General features: G+C 36.7%; 1 protein-coding gene across 2 annotated transcripts in view; it reads left to right on the top strand.

Annotated features, from left to right (window-relative positions):
* Positions 1-20,660, top strand: part of DNAI7 (dynein axonemal intermediate chain 7) — a 74,307-nt gene that overhangs the window by 19,985 nt on the left and 33,662 nt on the right. For both annotated transcript variants that reach the window (XM_060024456.1, XM_060024455.1), the window contains exons 5-9: positions 1,170-1,271; positions 2,117-2,254; positions 7,049-7,195; positions 10,364-10,467; positions 12,152-12,461. In XM_060024456.1, the coding sequence (XP_059880439.1) occupies positions 1,170-1,271; positions 2,117-2,254; positions 7,049-7,195; positions 10,364-10,467; positions 12,152-12,461 (801 nt within the window). The remainder of the gene's footprint in view (positions 1-1,169; positions 1,272-2,116; positions 2,255-7,048; positions 7,196-10,363; positions 10,468-12,151; positions 12,462-20,660) is intronic.

Below are 20,660 nucleotides of genomic sequence, written 5' to 3'. Positions count from 1 at the left end.
ATGATCCCACAATAAGTCTAGTTAACATCCATCACCACACTTATATATATATATTTTTTTAATTAGGGAAATAAGTGGCATTGTTTATATTTTTTAAATCTCTTTAATCTCTGACTTAACAGAAGACAACTGGATCTCATACCTACTTCATCATTCCATCTGTTACAATGTGTTGTTTTGACTGAAGTATGTGAAGAAAATCTGACCTCACACAGATAGGTAGTTGGAAAAAGGAGGAATGTTGTAACAGCCTTTCAGATAATTGTGGATATTCTTCTCCACGCATGATTTTGCAACATCATGCATTGATTGCTTGGAAAAAATTGGTTCACTGAATTATTTGCTTCCAAATGTTGACACATTTTTATCATTCATTATCCCCCCCCCAAAAAAAAAATCACATACATTAGTATCATCTCCAGTCAAATCAGAAAAGTTTTTAAGGATTGGGAAACTGTCAGGCTCCCTAGTGGTGGATATAGGTTTTCTAAAATTCAAATTTTTATTTGAAAGGTTGAATTTTATCACTGGCAACAAATACTTTGGGTTGTTTCCTGAAAGTGACATGCTCAGTTCATTTATTTTTGACAGAATGTCTGCCAGAATACTCAAATAGTTGCATAAATGTTTATTTCTGAAGATAGCATTGTCCTTTGTTATGTAGCAGAAGTGCTCTATGCATACTTCCCATTTTGTCACACGGAATATTAAAAGACATATACTTAAGGTTTGACATCTAATAAAATTAATAAATTTCACTTCTTCATCAGATCATTCTTATGTGAAACTGACTGCTATCACCCCTCTCCCCCGAAGAATATGACCACTAGTATAGCTTATGCCTTGATTTGCGCTAAGGCGCCAGCAGTTTTACACCATCTTGCAAATGTGTACACTGCAAAAAAAGCAAATAAAGTCTTAGTATTATTATTAAAATAGATTTGACCTCACAGATCCTGAAAAAGTTTGGGGGACCCACCAGGAGTCTGCAGATCACACTTCGCACACCACTGTTCCACATGAAAACTTTTGGAAATATCAGTTACATTTAAACTGATTGTAGTATTCATCTTAAAATTAAATACTTGTCAAGTAAATTTTAGGTGCTACTTATGAAACACAAAGCTGAAATTAAAGAAGATATCAATGTATCTATCCCTATGAAACAGGATCTAGAAAGAAGAAATGGAGAGCTTGAAGAACTTTATTTATTAGAGGCATGTTTTCCTGAAGCAGAGAAATTGAAACGAGACAGTAGATTGCTTTCTCAGGTAAGACTGATTTTATTTATTTAGCTAATACTTTTGTACCACAAGAGGGAGTTATAATCCAATATCTGTTTAAATAACAAGAAACTTTAAATTTGTCTATAAAAAAATCTCTAATCTGACAAATCTCTCTCATATTGCTTGTAGCAAAGTAAATTCATATAGCTCTGTAGAAATCTATTTGTCAGTAATAAGATCCTTGAAATTTTTATATCCTTTTACTCTGATTTAATTTGGGGGAATATATACTGAGGAAATTATCCTAAATTAAAATATTAAAAGTTTGAGCCTAAGGCAATCTAGTGTTGCTCAAAACAGTGTAACTTTGGAAACAATGTAGATGATTATCAGGGTAAAAAGGAAAAACTGTAATAATATGGCAAAAGATTATAGTATAATTTAAAGCAAAAAAATTGTAAGTACAATATGATTACAAATGTAGAATTTGCATAGACTACAAAATGAATGGAAGGACTAATACTAAAATGACAGTGGCAGTTAAGAATTAGTAGTCATTTGAGAAGTAGAAATTAGCTCAAGTGTTGGCTTTTGTACCTACAGGAGCTATATGATTAGAGAGGAAAGCAGAACTAAATCAACTCATAAATACTTTTTTAAAAATAAAAATATGACAATAAATAGAATTTCTATTTATTTGAAATATTGAGGCTTTTAAATTATTTTGATGAAGGGGAATTTGGTTATTTTAGAGATATCTCAAGTAACTGAAGTCATAATATGGTTTTTGCCTAATATGGAAAACAAGGTTATAAGCTTCAGAAAAGAAGTAATTTAATCTTTGGTTGAATTTTCATCAGTGTGAACCTTCAAACATTTTTATTCCACAGTGGAAACACTACATTCAATGTGATGGGAGTCCTGATCCTTCAATATCCCAAGAAATTAATACTTTTATTAGCTTGTGGAAAGAGGAAACCAATGAGACTTTTGAGGCAGTGACTGCGAAGAGTAAACTAGTGCTAAATGTAAGTATTTAAGTATTATTCTGTAATTTTAAATTATGTAAATTACAATTGTCTGATATTGACTCTAAAACTAGAAATAAATTAAAGTATTTTTCAGTTAATAACACTACTACTTCCTTGGCCGTGGAGAAACATATTTGCTCATCTTTTTGTTTTCTTTTTTATTTTTGCCACTCCTAAAAACCTCTTGCCACCTTAGGTAAGATCAGCCTAACATAAATTTGAAATAGTAACTGTATGTATATCTAATTCAAGAAAATATCAAGTTGCATCCATTTATGTAGATAACTCAAGTGCAAAAATGTATGATTTTATCCTCAGCCAGAATTGTGCACTATTCAGTGATTCACTACACATATTTTTTTTAATGTTAACTATGAGCCAGGCACCTCTTTTAAGCACCGGAAGTACAAAGATGAATAAGAATATCCTACCTTCTGTTTCTGCAAATAGAATGGATAGGCTAACCTGAGGAGCTACCACATTACAAATGCACTTAAAAATGCTAGGGAAAAAAATTTAACGACATTTAAATCCACTGCCTAGCTCAAAAGAAGGCAAAGGAGAATCTTGGAGGCCATAAAACAATTCAGAAAAGTGGGCAAGTCTCAAAGTCAGTGGCCTCCCAGAGAGTGTCTGTTTGTTAACCCCTGGTGGCTTAGCACTGGTTTAAAGGGAAATCAGGAGGCAAAGCTTAGGGTACAAGGAAGGTAGCAAGTTGGATCAGAGACGCTTTTATGGCTGGGAGCCTCAAAAAGGTAATGTGGATAAATAGGGGAAAACCTGCTTTGCAAAGGGAGATGATAAGAGCTTGATTGGCTCACGTTTAGCTTAATGAAGGGAAAACAAAAATGTCTCTACTGAGAATTCTTAATAGTGAGTGAGTCAGGAGTTAGATTGAAGAATTTATCAGAATACGGCACAGAGAGATAAAGAGATGAAAAATATCAAAGAGTAGTTAACAGACATGTATGATGGAGCAAAAAGGACTAAATGTATATTGACAGGGAGTACCAGAAGGAGACAGAGAGATATAGAAGACGGAGGGAGAGACAATATTCAAAGAGATAGTGGCTGACGATTTTCCAGAATCCTCAGAAACCCAACAAATCCCAAGTTAGGATACAAAGAAAGGAATCCACACTTAGACACACCTACATAATATCAGAAACTAGAAGGAATTCACTCCTCTTGGTCCTTTTATCCTCTAATGCTTTTTGTTTCCATTTCTGCCATGTTGTGCTTCTTGTCACTGTGGTTTACTTCTTCTCCATGTTGCTATAAAATGGAATAACTCCAGACTGTTAAGGTCATAACTTGCTCGCCTAATTTAATCTGGAAAACAAGCTTATGAGATTCATTTTACATATGAAGAAACGGGTTGTGACTTGCTTACGGTCCCCTATGAGACCTTAGATGGGCATTACTCTGACTTTCCAAAGACTCCAAAGAGCCTCCCATGAAGTATTTGGATGCTAATGGATTCATCATACAGTATTCTTGCCATTGCATATTCTCTCTCCCAGGGAGGCTGCCATAGCGTGATGCTGGTCCAGGAATCTGCTGCACTTTGAATAGCAGGAAGGCAGCAGGAAGTAGTACTAAAGTTCACCAGTGATGAGCTGGATGTGACACCTTCCTGTTATGAATGTGGGATACAGAAGCAGAAGTAATGAATAGTAGGGAAGATGAGAAAAGGATATGTGAAACAAAACAGGAGATAGATGAGTAGAGTAATCAATAATAATAGGAAACTAAAGCAGGAAGCCACAAGATGAACAGAAAGAATTGGATAGCAGTGATCGCATGGTAAACACCAAGTTCCAAATTATCAAATGTATTTATTTGACAAACTCTTATATAATATTTACTATGCCAGGCTTTCTCAGCCTGGTTCAGTTTATTCATGTTGTTGCTGAATTCCCCCCAATAACCCTGTGAGGTATGCACCATTATCCCCATTTTACAAACAAAGAAGGCGAGGCACCAGAGATGTTAAATAACTTGCCCCAAATCACACCACTGGTAAGAGGTGGCAAGGATGGAAGCCCAGCTTTCTGGCTTGAGCCCATACTACTCAGCTATCTCTCTTAATTTAGAAATTTTCTGTATGTTATCTATGTCAGTGTTCAAAATTAAATTTTGCTATCAGTTGTTCCTTGATCATGCTGTACATTAATTTCTCCCAACACTGTAAATATCTCTCCACTTTCTTCCTGTTTGTGTGATTTCTGAGAAGTTGGATATAATTCTTAACTTTGTTCCTCTAAAGGTAAGGTGTTTTTTTCCCTTTAGCTGCTGTCAGTTTTTCTTTATCTTTGATTTTCTGTATTTTGAAAATGGTATGCTTAAATAGGGGGTTTTTTTGGCATTTATCTTGCTTGGTGTTCTCTGAGCTTCCTGGATCTGTGGTTTGGTGTCTGACATTAGTTTGGGGGAAATTCTCAGTCATTATTATTTCAAATATTTCTTCTGTTCCTTTCTCTTTCTTTTCCTTCTGGTATTTCCATTTTGTGTGTGCTTCCTTTTTTTTGTAGTTGTCCCAAGGTCCTTGGATATTCTGTTCTGTTTTTTTAATTCCTTGTTCTCTTTGCTTTTTGGTCTTTTGAGGATTCTATTGATAAATCCTCTTGCTCAGAGATTCCTTTCTCAGCTGTGTCCACTTAAGAAGTAAGTCTTTCAAAGGCATTCTTCATTTCTGTTGCAGTGTTTACAATCTCTAGCATTTCTTTTTGGTTCTTTCTTAGGATTTCCATCTCTCTGCTTTACATCACCCATCTATTCTTGCATGCTGAATACTTCATCCATTAGAGCCCTTAGCATATTAAAAACAGGTGTTTTAAATTCCTGGTTTGATCATTATAATATCCTGCCATGTCTGGTTCTGATGTTTGCTCTGTCTCTTCAAATTGTGGTTTTTACCTTTTGGTATGCCTTGTAATTTTTTCTTGATAGCCAGACATGATGTACTGGGTAAAAAGAACTGCTGTAAATAAGCCTTTAATAATGTGGTGGTGAGGCAGGTTGGGAGAGGGGAAGAGTTCTGTAGTCCTGTGATTAGGTCTGTCTTTAAGTAAGCCTATGCCTCTGGATGGTGAACTTCACAAGCGTTTTTAATTTTTCTTATCCCATCTTAGGTGAGAGGGAATGGCTAGAGCCAGCTGGAGTTGGGCATTTCCTTTCCCCCAGGTGAGTTAGGCTCTGATAAAATTCCAGCAGGTTAGGCTCTAGTTAATTAATTTCCCCTGAGATCAAGCCTTGTTAAGAACAGAGCGCTCTGTCCTATTTCAAAATGCTTCCTTGCCCCCTCCTCCTGCCAGAAGCGGGAGGGAATTTCTTTCCCCCATATTTATTGTGGGGACCTGGTTGAGCTCCTGCAGGTAAGTCTCATAATACTATGGGCTCTCACGCTCCCATGACTTCATCCTCCGGGAGGATTTTTTTTTTTAACTTATTTTTATTTATTTTTGGCTGTGTTGGGTCTTTGTTGCTGTGCATGGGCTTTCTCTAGTTGCACCAAGCGGGGCCTACTCTTCCTTGTGGTGCGTGGGCTTCTCATAGCGGTGGCTTCTCTTGTTGCAGAGCTCTAGGCACACGGGCTTCAGCAGTTGTGGCATGCGGGCTTAGTAGTTGTGGCACGCGGGCTCAGTAGTTGTGGCACATGGACTTAGTTGCTCTGTGGCATGTGGGATCTTCCCGGACCAGGGCTTGAACCCGTGTCCTGTGCATTGGCAGGCGGATTCTTAACCACTGCACCACCAGGGAAGCCCCCCACCCCGGGAGTTTTTAACTCTCAGAATTGTCCACCGTGAGTTCCCAGCAATTCATCGTTTGCAGTTTGGGTTTACAGACCTGGCACTGGTTCCTGCAGTTTTTTCTGCTCCTGACACTCTGCTCTGATAAACTGACTCCCTGTGTTCACCTGTAGGTCTCTCCAATCTTGGGGACAGGGATTTGCTCTGTGTCCTCACCTCTTTTATGGATCAAAGAATAGTGGTTGGTTTTTCAGTCTGTTCAGCTTTTCACTTGTTAGGATTGAGTGGCATCTTCCAAGCTCCTTACTGGTGGAACCAGGTTGCCTTAGTTTCCTCGTCTATAATATAGGCACAATAAACAGTACCTACCTTATAGAGTTATGATGAGGATGAAATGGATTAAAACATTTAAAGCATTTAGAACAGTTCCTGGCAAATAGTAAGCATTCAGTAAATGTTAGTAATTCTCCTCCTCTTCCTCTTTCTCCTCACTCTCTTCCTCCTTATCATATTGTTATTGTTTCTATTGTTCCACAGTCTTAAGTAGTGACAAGCTGTGCCTCCTCTATCAGCTTGCTAATGACAGCTCTGTTACACATATTATAGAATTCTTTTTGTTTTGTTTTTTTTTTTTGCGGTACGCAGGCCTCTCACTGTTGTGGCCTCTCCCGTTGCGGAGCACAGGCTCCAGACGCACAGGCTCAGCGGCCATGGCTCACGGGCCCAGCCACTCCGTGGCATGTGGGATCTTCCCGGACCAGGGCACGAACCCATGTCCCCTGCATCGGCAGGGGGACTCTCAACCACTGCACCACCAGGGAAGCCCTAGAATTCTTATAGTGGAGTTTTGGGAGGAAATATTTTATTTTTCCAGGATCTTAAATAATAGAATAAATACAGGAAAGTATTTTTATATGTTTTACTGGTGATGTGTTCCTCAATTCAAAAGTGATAAAACATCCCCCATTTCACTTTTTCTTTGTGTGTCAGATTACTTTCATCGTAAATTTTTACTTTATATTTTTACTTTTACTTATAGTTAATTGAGAAATTGAAGTTAATTTTATTGGAAACTCCATCATATGATTTGCAAGAGAAAAATATAATACAGTACCAAGGATCAATTCTAGAACTGCAAGAGCTCCTTCATCTTAAGTTTAACATAGCCACAGAAATACTTCTCAGAGTAAGTGTGATATTTTGCTTTATATGTTATTATTGACTTTTGTAAGAGTTAAGATTTTATATTATATAATTTTTAAAGTCCAGTGTCCTTTATCTTTTTGAAGATTTAAAAGGTTATGGAAAAGTCAGTAGAACAATTTAAGGCACATGTATTTATCCAGATTTAACAACTGTGAATATTTTATTTTTAAAGAAATGAAACATTATCAGTGTAGCTAAAGTCTAGATTTGTTTCTTATACTTGCTAAAGTTTACCAGGACCATTATGAAAATAAATTCACAAAACCTTGTATGTTAGCTATACACTCTAGATAAATCAGTTGACACAAGATTACAATTACTGGTAGTCACTCTATTTTTCCCAAATATCTTAGCACTAATGATAATATTCAAATAATCATAGAGCCATTGTTATACCTAAGAAAATTAATAATAATTCCATAATGTATTCCAATATCCAGTCCACATTTAAATTTTCCCTAATATTCCATGAATATCTTCTATAGCTGTTTCTGTTTTGTTTTGTTTTTTAAATCAGAAAACAGTGTAAGGTCACACCTTGCTTTTGGCTATTTTCTCTCTTGGTTTCTTTTGGTCTAGAACACAATCACCTTTATAGGCTTGGCAGAATATGTTCTAATTATACAAAGAACTGTAAAGAAGGCTTATTGTTAAGTTTATTCTTGGCAGTAATAGTCATATTATAATTTTGCAGCTATTTTATCTATATTGTAAGAAAAAGCCAGTAAGGAAATGTATTATAATTATTAGTAATCAAGATTTTTATTCTAAGAGAAAAAAGATATATAGAAGAAAAGAAGATTAGAAAAAAATACCGTAATGTTAAATTTGTAATGGAAGTATCAGTATGAAACAGATTCCTTTTTATTCCATAAAAAGGAACCAGGTCTAATTGTGGTAAATGGCTGATTCGAGTTTGGGGCAGGGAAAGTGAAAGATAAGGTTGTTATTGAAAGATGAGTTTGAGTTATCTTGTGCTAGAAAACAAGTAAATACTCAAAGACTAATGGAGTAGTAGCCAAAGAGACAGAACTAGCTTAAAGAAGCTCCCAGTGATCAACTTGGGGATAATTTGAACATCAGAAATAATAATGACTATAATTGGTTATAGCAGGCATCCCCAACCCCTGGGTCGAGGACTGGTACTGGTCCGTGGCCTGTTAGGAACAGGGCCACACAGCAGGAGGTAAGTGGTGCGTGAGCGAGCGAAGCTTCATCTGCCGCTCCCCATCGCTTCCCATCGCTCACATTACCGCCTGAACCATTCCCCACCACCACCCCAGTCCGTGGAGAAATTGTCTTCCACGAAACCGGTCCCTGGTGCCAACAAGGTTGGGGACCTCTGGATTATAGAACCTTGAATAAAATAAAAATTCATGAGTCTATAGTGATATTCCAAAATGGAAAGGGGAAAGTGGAGTGGCGGGTAGAGAGAACAGTTCTTTACAGAAGAATACCACCTGATGAATGTGGAAGGAATGATCCGTAAGATAATAACCATTTTTCAATCCCCAATGTAATAATTGATAAGGATCATCAGTGGCTACCTCAATAAGTAGGTGAAAAGTTTAGGAACACATTATTCTCATAGTGCCAAAGTATTAGACCACAGATTACTTACTGACTAGGATAAATGTACTTTGCAAGGGGAGGTGGGGGTAGTCACCACATTAACTAAGTGATCAAGTCCACATTGCTAACAGTATACATCATATGCCTCCTGATAGCATGCAATGTGAGGAACACAACGTTACCTGTTGTGCCTTCTTGCCGAAAATTGTTCATCTAATCTGATTAAACCTACCTAGACCTAACTTCCTGTGTACAAAAAATAAAGGGAATAGAGGAGCAAGTTAAACCATGAGGAAACAGCTAGATAAATTCACAATGTAGAACAGTTCTTCAAGGCAATTATCCTGGGCACTTCAAAAAGTTAATGTCATAGAAAACAAAAAGTGTGGGAGAACAATCACTTTTATTTCTTTTTTTTTTCTTTTCTGGCCACACTGGCACAGCTTGAAGGATCTTAGTTCCCCAGCCAGGGATCAAACCTGTGCCTCGTGAAATGGAAGTATAGGGTCCTAACCCCTGGACCACCAGGGAATTCCCAGAACAATCACTTAAAAAAAAAAAAAGCAATAAATTCAACTCCCAGGACATTTAAATTTTTACATTATAGGAACCAAATACATATTGACTTATTTAAGCCCTTTGAAAGAGCTAATATCTTAAGCAGTAGGCATCAAGCTATGTTAGTCTTTATAAAAGAATTCTTAAGAACATCCTTAAATTGTGTGTTTAATGTTGATTATCGAGTATTGGACTAGTAAAACACATGACTCATCTGGATATTTTGTTTTCTAAACTTGGTATGTTCAGAAATAGGCTAACTTTTACAGTAGCATAATCTACATTTTAATAAGGTAAGGATAAAGAAGCATGTATATAGTTAAAATGAAAAGTCACAAATAATGTTAAAATTGAAAAGGGTAACCTAAGAGTAATCCACAAGTGCTACCTGGGAATACAGGAGCAACTTCAATCCTTAGACACCGTAAGAGAAACTGAGTAGTAAATGGGGAGCACATTTAATTGAGTAAATATGTTTTTGTTGTTTAGAGAATTTTTAAAAACAATTCTTTGTTATTTTGATTGAACCTTATTTTTACCCAAATTTCTCTTTTCTTTTTATTTTTTTCAAGGTTTCTTTTTTAATTATTATTTACTTTTTGGCTGTGTTGGGTCTTTGTTGCTGTGCGTGGACTTTCTCCAGTTGCGGCGAGTGGGGGCTACTCTTTGTTGCAGTGCGCCAGGCTTCTCATTGCGGTGGCTTCTCTTGTTGAGGAGCACCGGCTCTAGGCGCGCGGGCTTCAGTAGGTGTGGCTCGCGAGCTGTAGAATGCAGGCTCAGTAGTTGTGGCGCACAGGCTTAGTTGCTCTTCGGCATGTGGGATCTTCCCAGAACAGGGATCAAACCCGTGTCCCCCGCATTGGCAGGCGGATTCTTAACCACTGCGCCACCAGGGAAGTCCCCAAATTACTCTTTTAATATTGAAGGGAATCCAACACCTAAGTGATGAAGTAACTTATCTAAATTGCGTAATTTATGAGGCCTCTAATCTTAATAATGTTTTCTTTTTCTCTTACAGCAAGCTAGTACTTTAGCAGATCTGGACAGTGGAAACATGGAAAAAGTCATTCGAGATGAAAATGTTACTGTATATGTATGGGCAAACCTCAAGAAGAATCCAAGGTATTCCCATGGGTGATACTATAGGTCTGAAGACATTATATAGTCACATGACCAAGCAGATGCCTGTTGCATTACAGCATGGCATACTTACAAAAACCCATGTTAGAAAGTCAGCCACCTGGGGTTTGACTCAGAGACCTGCCATTTATCTTAGGCAAGTTATTTAGCCTTGTTATGCCTCAGTATATCAACAGTGAAATGATTATATCACTTAACTTAATAGGATTGGGCTGAGGATTAAATGTTAACACATGTAAAGGTCATACATAGTGTGGTGTCTAGCACAAATATACACTGACTAAATATCAGGGTCTTCCTCTTCTTTTCACCCACTTAACCTCCCTCCCCACCAAAAAGTAGAAGTGGTAGGTGCTCTCTACATGGCAGTCTGAAACTTTTGAAAGATGTATCTTTTGTGAACTGTTAATGCTTTCAAAAAAGAATACTTTTCATATTTATTATTTTTTAGATAATTTAAGTGATGTTTCCCTGATTGTTTTCAACAAAGTAATATCATTCTGAGGAATGATAGAGATACTGATAAATTCACGATCACTTGGTTGCTGCTTTATCTCAAACATTTCAAAATAATTGAGTTAGTATGGCAGCAAGTTTTAGGAAAAAATGATCTGAATAAAAGTTAGGAGGCCTAGGTTCTGGTCCCAACTCTGAAAAGACTAGTCCTATGACAGTGGAAAGTATTGGATTTTATTTCTGATATTTAGTAAAGGTAAGGAAAAAAGTATTTTCCAAGTTACATTTGCTACAAAATACTCTGTGGTTTAAATCAGAGTCAATATATTAATATAACCTTTTTCATTATAAAATATGTTATATCCAGAAGGATGAAGGAAATTATATAATTTTAAAAGAAGAAAAGTAAAATGAATATCCCTGTATTAACTACCCAGGCTTAAGAAGAGAATTAGATGGTCTCTTTTACTAAGATAAGGAATAGTGGAAGCAGAACAAGTTTTGTTTTACTTTGATGGTGATGTTGAGAGAGCAGGGGGTGGTCAGTATGATGAGCTCAGTGTCAGACTTGTTGAGTTTGAAGTACCTATGACACATCAAAGTGCAACTGTCTGAAAGCATTGAGAGAAATCTGAGTTGGAGACATATTTTGCAGAGTCATACAGATTGATAGTTCTTAACTTTTGAGGAGTCATAGACTCTTATGAACTTTATTACATATGCTCACACATATGTAAGGGCATTTTTGGACCTTTGAAAGTTCATTCAGGGATGCTTCTTCCCCTAGGAAACATAGAACTCATGTTAAACACTCCTGATAATATAAATAATAATTGAAGTCATAGAAATAATAATATCCAGAGAGAGTATGTAGAGGGAGAAGAAAGAAGGGCTCGGGATGGAGAGTCAAGTAACATCAACGTTTAAGGGATGCTTAGGAAGGAGACCATACAAAGGAAATAGAGAAGGAGCTGCCAGAGATGGAGGAGAAGAGTATAGGAGGAGAAGAGTATAGAGTCATGAATCCCAAGAGAGAGTTTTGAGAAGGTAACATGAGCAACTGGATCCAAATGCTGCAAAGAAAGCAAGTATGGGTCAGGACTCAAAACTGTGGTGAAATTAAAGTGGAGAGAAATACTGCTTAGGTATAAGCTTACAACAGACATAGAATTTTCTAAAGCCTCATCCTTTTTGTTAAATTAATTAACAGGTACAGAAGTATCAGATTCTCTGAGACACAAACTGGATTTGAAATTCCAAGGATATTAGCAACATCTGACATTGCTCTGCGACTCCTACATACTCGCTATGATCATGTTACGCCATTAGGCCCTGTTCCAACAGCATCACAAGAACACACTTCCACGGTAACTTACTTTGGCAAAGACGAAGTTAAGAGTGTAGAAGCAGCAGTCAGCAAAGATGTCCAAGAAGAGTATAAAGAACAAGAAAATGAGTCTAACTCAGTTCATGAGGAAGAAACAAAAGTTGACGAACAAGGTGGTATTGAAGGACAAACGGTAGGACACTTATTTTTTTTAAATAAGAATTTAATTGCATTTTTTTAATTTTAATTTTTTTGGCTGTGCCATGCAGCATGTGGGATCTTAGTTCCCCAACCAGAGATCGAACCTGTGCCCCCTGCAGTGGAAGCGTGGAGTCCTAACCACTGGACCGCCAGGGAATTCCCTAAGACACTTTAAATGTACATTTTTTCTTCATGTAACAGGTGTTATAGGTTCCCTTGATGCATTCTCAAGATTTTTTTCCTAAACAACTAGAAACCGAAAGCTACTTTCTTGCCAGTGGCTCAGTTTTGTGTATGTGTGTGTTTTTCTTGCCTTCTATTCATAGTCACTATTCATGGTTGAGCCTGTTGCTTCCACATCCTAAAGTTGAGGACAGGAATTGCTAATTTTTATTTTAGGTTCACTCCCGAAAAGCTTTGAAGCAATTTAATTTGTGCGTATTTATTATATTTCAAACTCACTTAGGGAACTTGTGATAAATACTTTCACAAACTGAAGGATTATCTTACATTACTCTTACTTCCTCAGCTTTTGGTTTTGTAAGAAAGAATTATATGAAGTAAAAACTGATATTTTTTAAACTGTTATACTCTCTTAAAATTTGACATCTTTTAAAAAAAATTGGACATCTTTAGATATAATATGTTGAGCAATTTAATAATCATATTCTATTAGTTAGTTTCTGTTCTTTTTTTCTTTCTATTTCAAGGATTTTCCAGCTACTTACTTATTAAGGTAGAATAAATTGTCCCTTTAGAATTTAGTAATACTTTCTCAGAACTGAGCAGCTTTTTGTTTGGCCATGGACAATCTGCATTTTAGGAAGGACCAGGTTTTCCTACAAGTACTTAAGATATGAAGTGTACTGGTTTATTGGTTTGTTTTCTTTAAACACAGGTGAGGGTTAAGAATTAAGTTGAATACAAATTTGAAATCAGAATAAGGATTATTAGATATTCTTAGAACATATTTAATTGAAAAATTTCATTTGATTCCACCAGAATCAAAACTTACAATGATTCTACAGCAATATAAAAAATGGATAAGACATGATGGTCAGTACAAAGAACAGTATTTAGAGTATGATTACAATGATGAAAAAATTAAAAAGGCATAAGGAGAGGAGAACCCAGAAACCTGTATATAGCTGATATTTCACAGAGGTGGGAAATAAGTGATTGGTTCTTCTTTAAAAATTTGTCACTTTTAAAGGAATGTTTTTTGAGCAATCTGGTAGCTTTTATAATGAAAAAATTCATTTTCCCTCTCAGGTAACGTGGTAGCATTACTAGAGTTCAACAATATTTCCAGTTTTCTCCCCTTTCCTGGACAGGAAGGGAAGAATCACGCTGCTTGCCCCCTTGAAATTAGGGGTGACCATGTGACTTGCTTTAGCTAGTAAGATGTGAGTGGAAGTGACACACTGATTTCTAAGAGGGGGGAAACAAAGAATGAGTAAATGGGTGCTGGATGTTACATTATTTAAATGTTCAGTAGAAAATAAAATGAAGACCCATAAACTTACAATAAAATTTGGCGGGATTTGTGACTGAAAATTCATGAAAACAACAAATTAAAAACTATCAAAATTGTCATATGAAAAGAGTATCTAAAAATGTTTGGTCTTGATCTGATAAAAATATTGAATAACTTCTGCTCCTCAAGTTCCTTGATCATATTTTATGAAAAACCCATCAACAGTTTACCTAAGAATTTGACATTACTAACTTAAAAGTTATGAAACAATAATTAGAAAACATATAATTTGAAATATTACTTGAATTTAGATGGCTAAAGCAATTCTTCCTTATACATGTATGTCTCAGTTAAAGCAGCCTTATGCAGTAATGACTCATTATAGTTCTGTGTATAAAACTACCAAAAATAGTTTTATATTAAATATATCATCATATGAATTCACTATAATACCAAACAGTGCAGTTATATATTTTTCTCCAGGTCTGTCATCTATTAGAGTAAGAAGTCATTTCCTTTACTCTCAGCTGGTGAGCTCAAAGTTACCAAGCTAAGCTTTCCTCAGTTAAATGACCCTTTCCAATGTGTTTAACTATATCTATTTTTTTTTCTATTATTCTTTAATGTTTTATTGAACCATTTCCATTTATAATGATGACTGCAGGTATACCAATGCTAATGTTGATAATGCCACAAAAGTACGTCAAGGAAAAGCATTCTACTGGATGGTAATGCATATTTTATGGAATACTGAAGCTTTTCTCAAATAAGTAGCCTAAAGATTAGACAATTAGTAATATAGCAGAAATAGTTTTACCCTATGAAACTTCACCACAGCCTGGGAAGCTTGACTGAGAATTGTGTGAATGGTACATGGAGGAACCTGGCTGGCAGAACTTTGTTATCAGGGGATTGAAAAAGAGAAAATTGCCTAGCAGATGAGACTAAACTTAATTTAGTTAGCACCCCTGTTTCCAGGAGCCAGTCCTCTCATCACACCAAACAGGCGTGTGTGTAGTTGCTTATGCTTATGGATGTGTGCTCTCCCATCCTTCCAAAACCTCCACGGCATTCTGAAAAGTTAACATGAGTAATGCTGAAGTAAGGATGATTTCCACAGAAGCAGAAGAATCCCATAGTAGTGCCTAAGTGTACCGAGGCAGATGGGAAAAGCCATCTCCTGTGCTGAAAGAGGATTGTTGGGGCAGGGGGGAGACAGTGGCAGTAAACTGCAGAGAGTGAAGAATCAATCTCCCACCTCAGAACCACTTGCCCTGCTAAGCTGGGGAGGAAAGGAAAGAGAGCTGATAGAAACAATTGTCAGCTGGGCCTCCACTTGTCACTAATTTTGAACAGAGCACATTTGTAGAGCACATTTTGTAAATGTGAGTAGGCTTCAGGGAGCAAAAATCAGTGGAGGGACTTCCCTGGCATCCCAGTGGTTAGGACTCTGCACTCCTACTGCAGGGGCCACGGGTTCCATCCCTGGTCAGAGAACTAAGATCCCACAAGTGGAGTAGCAAAAAAAAAAAAAAAATCATCGGATTTATAAAGAGAGTCAGCAGCTCAAAAGAAGGGGATAAAGATAATTTGGTGGAATTTATGGGGGAAAAAAGTAAAACAGATGGGGAAAAAAGTAGGAGATCCAGTATCTATGTAAAAGAAGTTCCAGAACACAAAGGAAAGGATAAGTTTAATATAATGATTGGCACTGTGATCGCTAGCTAAGATAGGAAATAAATTTCCATTCATACTTCCCTCTACAGAGTAAAAAAAAGTAACAGATTTTATTTTTTTTAATATAAAAAACTAATTAAAGACTCATAAAATAATAAAAGTATTTGAAGAGAATGTAGGGAAGTTATTTTATCATATATACTAAGAAGGTCCTTCTTACTTATTAGTGCATCAAAACCATACAAGGAAAGGAGGTTATGAATTCAAACATTTGTATAGCAAAATAAACCTCACTGTAAACAAACTTGAAAGACAATGGACTGGGAAAAATATTTAAACATATAAAACAAATGGTTAGTATCCTAATATAAAGAACTCATAGCTGCGGAATTGTCTCCAGGCGCAGCTGACGGAAGCCCCATCTCCTCAGGACCCGCTGGGGCTTTGGCTTCTGGAACACGTGGGACTGAGTCCATGCTGACGGCTGGGCTTCGGGACAACTTGGGGTCGAGTCCACACTAACGGAAGCCGTGTCTCCTCAGGACCTGCTGGTGCTTCAGCTTTGGGACATCATGGGGTCCATTTCTCTCTAACAGGAGCCTGGTCTCCTCAGGACCTGCTGGGACGTGATGTCACTAAGGGAAAAGGCCGCACTGCACAGCATGGGGGACCCTAGTTCCCTGACCAGGGATTGAACCCACATACCCTGCAGTGGAAGCATGAATTCCAAACCACTGGACTGCCAGGGAAGTCCCGGTCCTTTATTATAAAAAGGTTGCCCTCGAGAAGCAAGAAGAACTACAGTCCTTCAGCCTGTGGAACAAAAACCACATTCACAGAAAGATAGACAAGATGAAAAGGCAGAGGGCTATGTACCAGATGAAGGAACAAGATAAAACCCCAGAAAAACAACTAATGAAGTGGAGATAAGCAACCTTCCAGGAAAAGAATTCAGAATAATATGGTGAAGATGATCCAGGACCTCGGAAAAAGCATGGAGGCAAAGATCAAGAAGATGCAAGAAATGTTTAACAAAGACCTAGAAGAATTAAAGAACAAACAAACAGATGAACAATACAATAACTGAAATGAAAACTACACTAGAAGGAATCAATAGCAGAATAACTGAGGCAGAAAAACAGATAAGTAACCTGGAAGACAGAATGATGGAATTCACTGCTGTGGAACAGAATAAAGAAAAAAGAATGAAAAGAAATGAAGACAGCATAAGAGACCTCTGGGACAACATTAAACGCAACAACATTCGCATTATAGGGGTCCCAGAAGGAGAAGAGAGAGAGAAAGCACCTGAGAAAATATTTGAAGAGATTATAGTCGAAAACTTCCCTAACATGGGAAAGGAAATAGCCACCCAAGTCCAGGAAGTGCAGAGAGTCCCATACAGGATAAACCCAAGGAGAAACACACCGAGACACATAGTAATCAAATTGACAAAAATTAAAGACAAAGAAAAATTACTGAAAGCAGCAAGGGTAAAACGACAAATAACATACAAGGGAACTCCCATAAGGTTAACAGCTGATTTCTCAGCAGAAACTCTACAAACCAGAAGGGAGTGGCACAATATACTTAAAGTGATGAAAGGGAAGGACCTACAACCAAGATTACTCTACCCAGCAAGGATCTCATTCAGATTGGATGGAGAAATCAAAAGCTTTACAGACAAGCAAAAGCTAAGAGAATTCAGGACCACCAAACCAGCTCTACAACAAATGTTAAAGGAACTTCTCTAAGTGGGAAACACAAGAGAAGAAAAGGACCTACAAAAACAAACCCAAAACAATTAAGAAAATGGTCATAGGAACATACATATTGATAATTACCTTAAACGTGAATGGATTAAATGCTCCAACCAAAAGACACAGGCTCGCTGAATGGATACAAAAATAAGGCCCATATATATGCGGTCTACAGGAGACCCACTTCAGACCTAGGGACACATACAGGCTGAAAGTGAGGGGATGGAAAAAGATATTCCATGCAAATGGAAATCAAAAGAAAGCTGGAGTAGCAATACTCACATCAGATAAAATAGACTTCAAAATAAAGAGTGCTACAAGAGACAAGGAAGGACACTACATAATGATCAAGGGATCAATCCAAGAAGAAGATATAACAATTATAAATATATATGCACCCAACATAGGAGCACCTCAATACATAAGGCAACTGCTAACAGCTCTAAAAGGGGAAATCAACAGTAACACAATAATAGTGGGGGACTTTAACACCTCACTTACACCAATGGAAAGATCATTCAAAATGAAAATAAATAAGGAAACAGAGGCTTTAAATGACACAATAGACCAGATAGATTTAATTGATATTTATAGGACATTCCATCCAAAAACAGCAGATTACACTTTCTTCTCAAGTGCGCACAGAATGTTCTCCAGGATAGATCACATCTTGGGTCACAAATCAAGCCTCAGTAAATTTAAGAAAATTGAAATCATATCAGGCATCTTTTCTGACCACAACACTATGAGATTAGAAATGAATTACAGGGGAAAAAACGTAAATAATACAAACACATGAAGGCTAAACAATACGTTACTAAATAACCAAGAGATCACTGAAGAAATCAAAGAGGAAATCAGAAAATACGTAGATATCAATGACAATGAAAACACGACAATCCAAAACCTATGGTATGCAGCAAAAGGAGTTCTAAGAGGGAAGTTTATAGCTATACAAGCCTACCTCAAGAAACAAAAAAAATATCTCTAATAAACAATCTAACCTTACACCTAAAGGAACTGGAGAAAGAAGAACAAACAAAACCCAAAGTTAACAGAAGGAAAGAAATCATAAAGATCAGAGCAGAAATACATGAAATAGAAACAAAGAAAACAGTAGCAAAGATCAATAAAATTAAAAGCTGTTCTTTGAGAAGATAAACAAAATTCACAAACCATTAGCCAGACTCATCAAGAAGAAGAGGGAGAGGACTCAAATCAATAAAATTAGAAATGAAAAAGGAGAGGTTACAACACACACTGCAGAAATACAAAGCATCCAAGAAATGACTACAAGCAACTCTATGCCAATAAAATGGACAACCTGGAAGAAATAGACAAATTCTTAGAAAGGTATAACCTTCCAAGACTGAACCAGGAAGAAATAGAAAATATGAACAGACCAATCACAAGTAATGAAATTGAAACTGTGATTAAAAATCTTCCAACAAACAAAAGTCCAGGACCAGATGGCTTCACAGGTGAATTCTATCAAACATTTAGAGAAGAGCTAACACCCATCCTTCTCAAAATCTTCCAAAAAATTGCAGAGGAAGGAACACTCCCAAACTCATTCTATGAGGCCACCACCACCCTGATACCAAAACCAGACAAAGATACTACAAAAAAAGAAAATATAGACCAATATCACTGATGAATATAGATGCAAAACTCCTCAACAAAATACTATCAAACAGAATCCAACAACACATTAAAAGGATCATACACCATAATCAAGTGGGATTTATCCCAGGAATGCAAAGATTCTTCAATATATGCAAATCAATCAATGTGACACACCATATTGACAAATTGAAGAAAAACCATATGATCATCTCGATAGATGCAGAAAAAGCTTTTGACAAAATTCAACACCGATTTATGATAAAAACCTCCAGAAAGTGGGCATAGAGGGAACCTACCTCAACATAATAAAGGCTATATACGGCAAACCGACAGTAAACATCATTCTCAATGGTGAAAAACTGAAAGCATTTCCTCTAAGATTAGGAACAAGACAAGGATGTCCACTCTCACCACTATTATTCAACATAGTTTTGGAAGTCCTAGCCACGGCAGTCAGAGGAGGAAAAGAAAAAAAAAGGAATACAAATTGGAAAAGAAGAAGTAAAACATGTCATCACGGCAGATGACATGATACTATACATAGAGAATCCTAAAGATGACACCAGAAAACTGCGAGAGCTAATTGATGAATTTGGTAAAGTTGCAGGATACAAAATTAATGCACAGAAATCTCTTGCATTCCTATACACAAATGATGAAAAATCTGAAAGAGAAATTAAGGAAACACTCCCATTTACCACTGCAACAAAAAGAATAAAATACCTAGGAATCAACCTACCCAGGGAGACAAAAGACCTGTATGCAGAAAACTATAAGATACTGATGAAAGAAATTAAAGATGATACCAACAGATGGAGAGATATACCATGTTCTTGGATTGGAAGAATCAATATTGTGAAAATGACTATACTACCCACAGCAATCTACAGATTCAATGCAATCCTTATCAAATTACCAATGGCATTTCTTACAGAACTAGAACAAAAAAATCTTAAAATTTGTATGGAGACACAAAAGACCCCAAATAGCCAAAGCAGTCTTGAGGGAAAAAAACGGAGCTGGAGGAATCAGGCTCCCTGACTTCAGACTATACTACAAAGCTACAGTAATCAAGACAATATGGTACTGGCACAAAAACAGAAACATAGATCAATGGAACAAGATAGAAAGCCCAGAGATAAACTCACACACCTATGGTCAACTAATCTATGACAAAGGAGGCAAGGATATACAATGGAGAAAAGACAGTCTCTTCAATAAGTGGTGCTGGGAAAACTGGACAGCTACATGTAAAAGAATGAAATTAGAACACTCCCTAACACCATACACAAATATAAACTCAAAATGGATTTGAGACCTAAAAGTAAGACCGGGCACTATAAAACTCTTAGAGGAAAACATAGGAAGAACACTCTTTGACATAAGTCACAGCAAGATCTTTTTTGATCCACCTCCTAGAGTAATGTAAATAAAAACAAAACTAAACAAATGGGACCTAATGAAACTTCAAAGCTTTTGTACAGCAAAGGAAACCATAAACAAGACAAAAAGACAACCCTCAGAATGGGAGAAAATATTTGCAAACGAATCAACAGAGAAAGGGTTAATCTCCAAAATATATAAATAACTCATGCAGCTGAATATTAAAAAAACAAACAACCCAATCCAAAAATGGGTAGAAGACCTAAAT

The sequence above is a fragment of the Delphinus delphis genome, chromosome 11 (genome assembly GCF_949987515.2).
Source record: "Delphinus delphis chromosome 11, mDelDel1.2, whole genome shotgun sequence".
NCBI classification, from domain to species: domain Eukaryota; kingdom Metazoa; phylum Chordata; class Mammalia; order Artiodactyla; family Delphinidae; genus Delphinus; species Delphinus delphis.
Note: the sequence above shows the minus strand (reverse complement) of the source record. Positions and strands in the feature narration are given on the sequence as shown.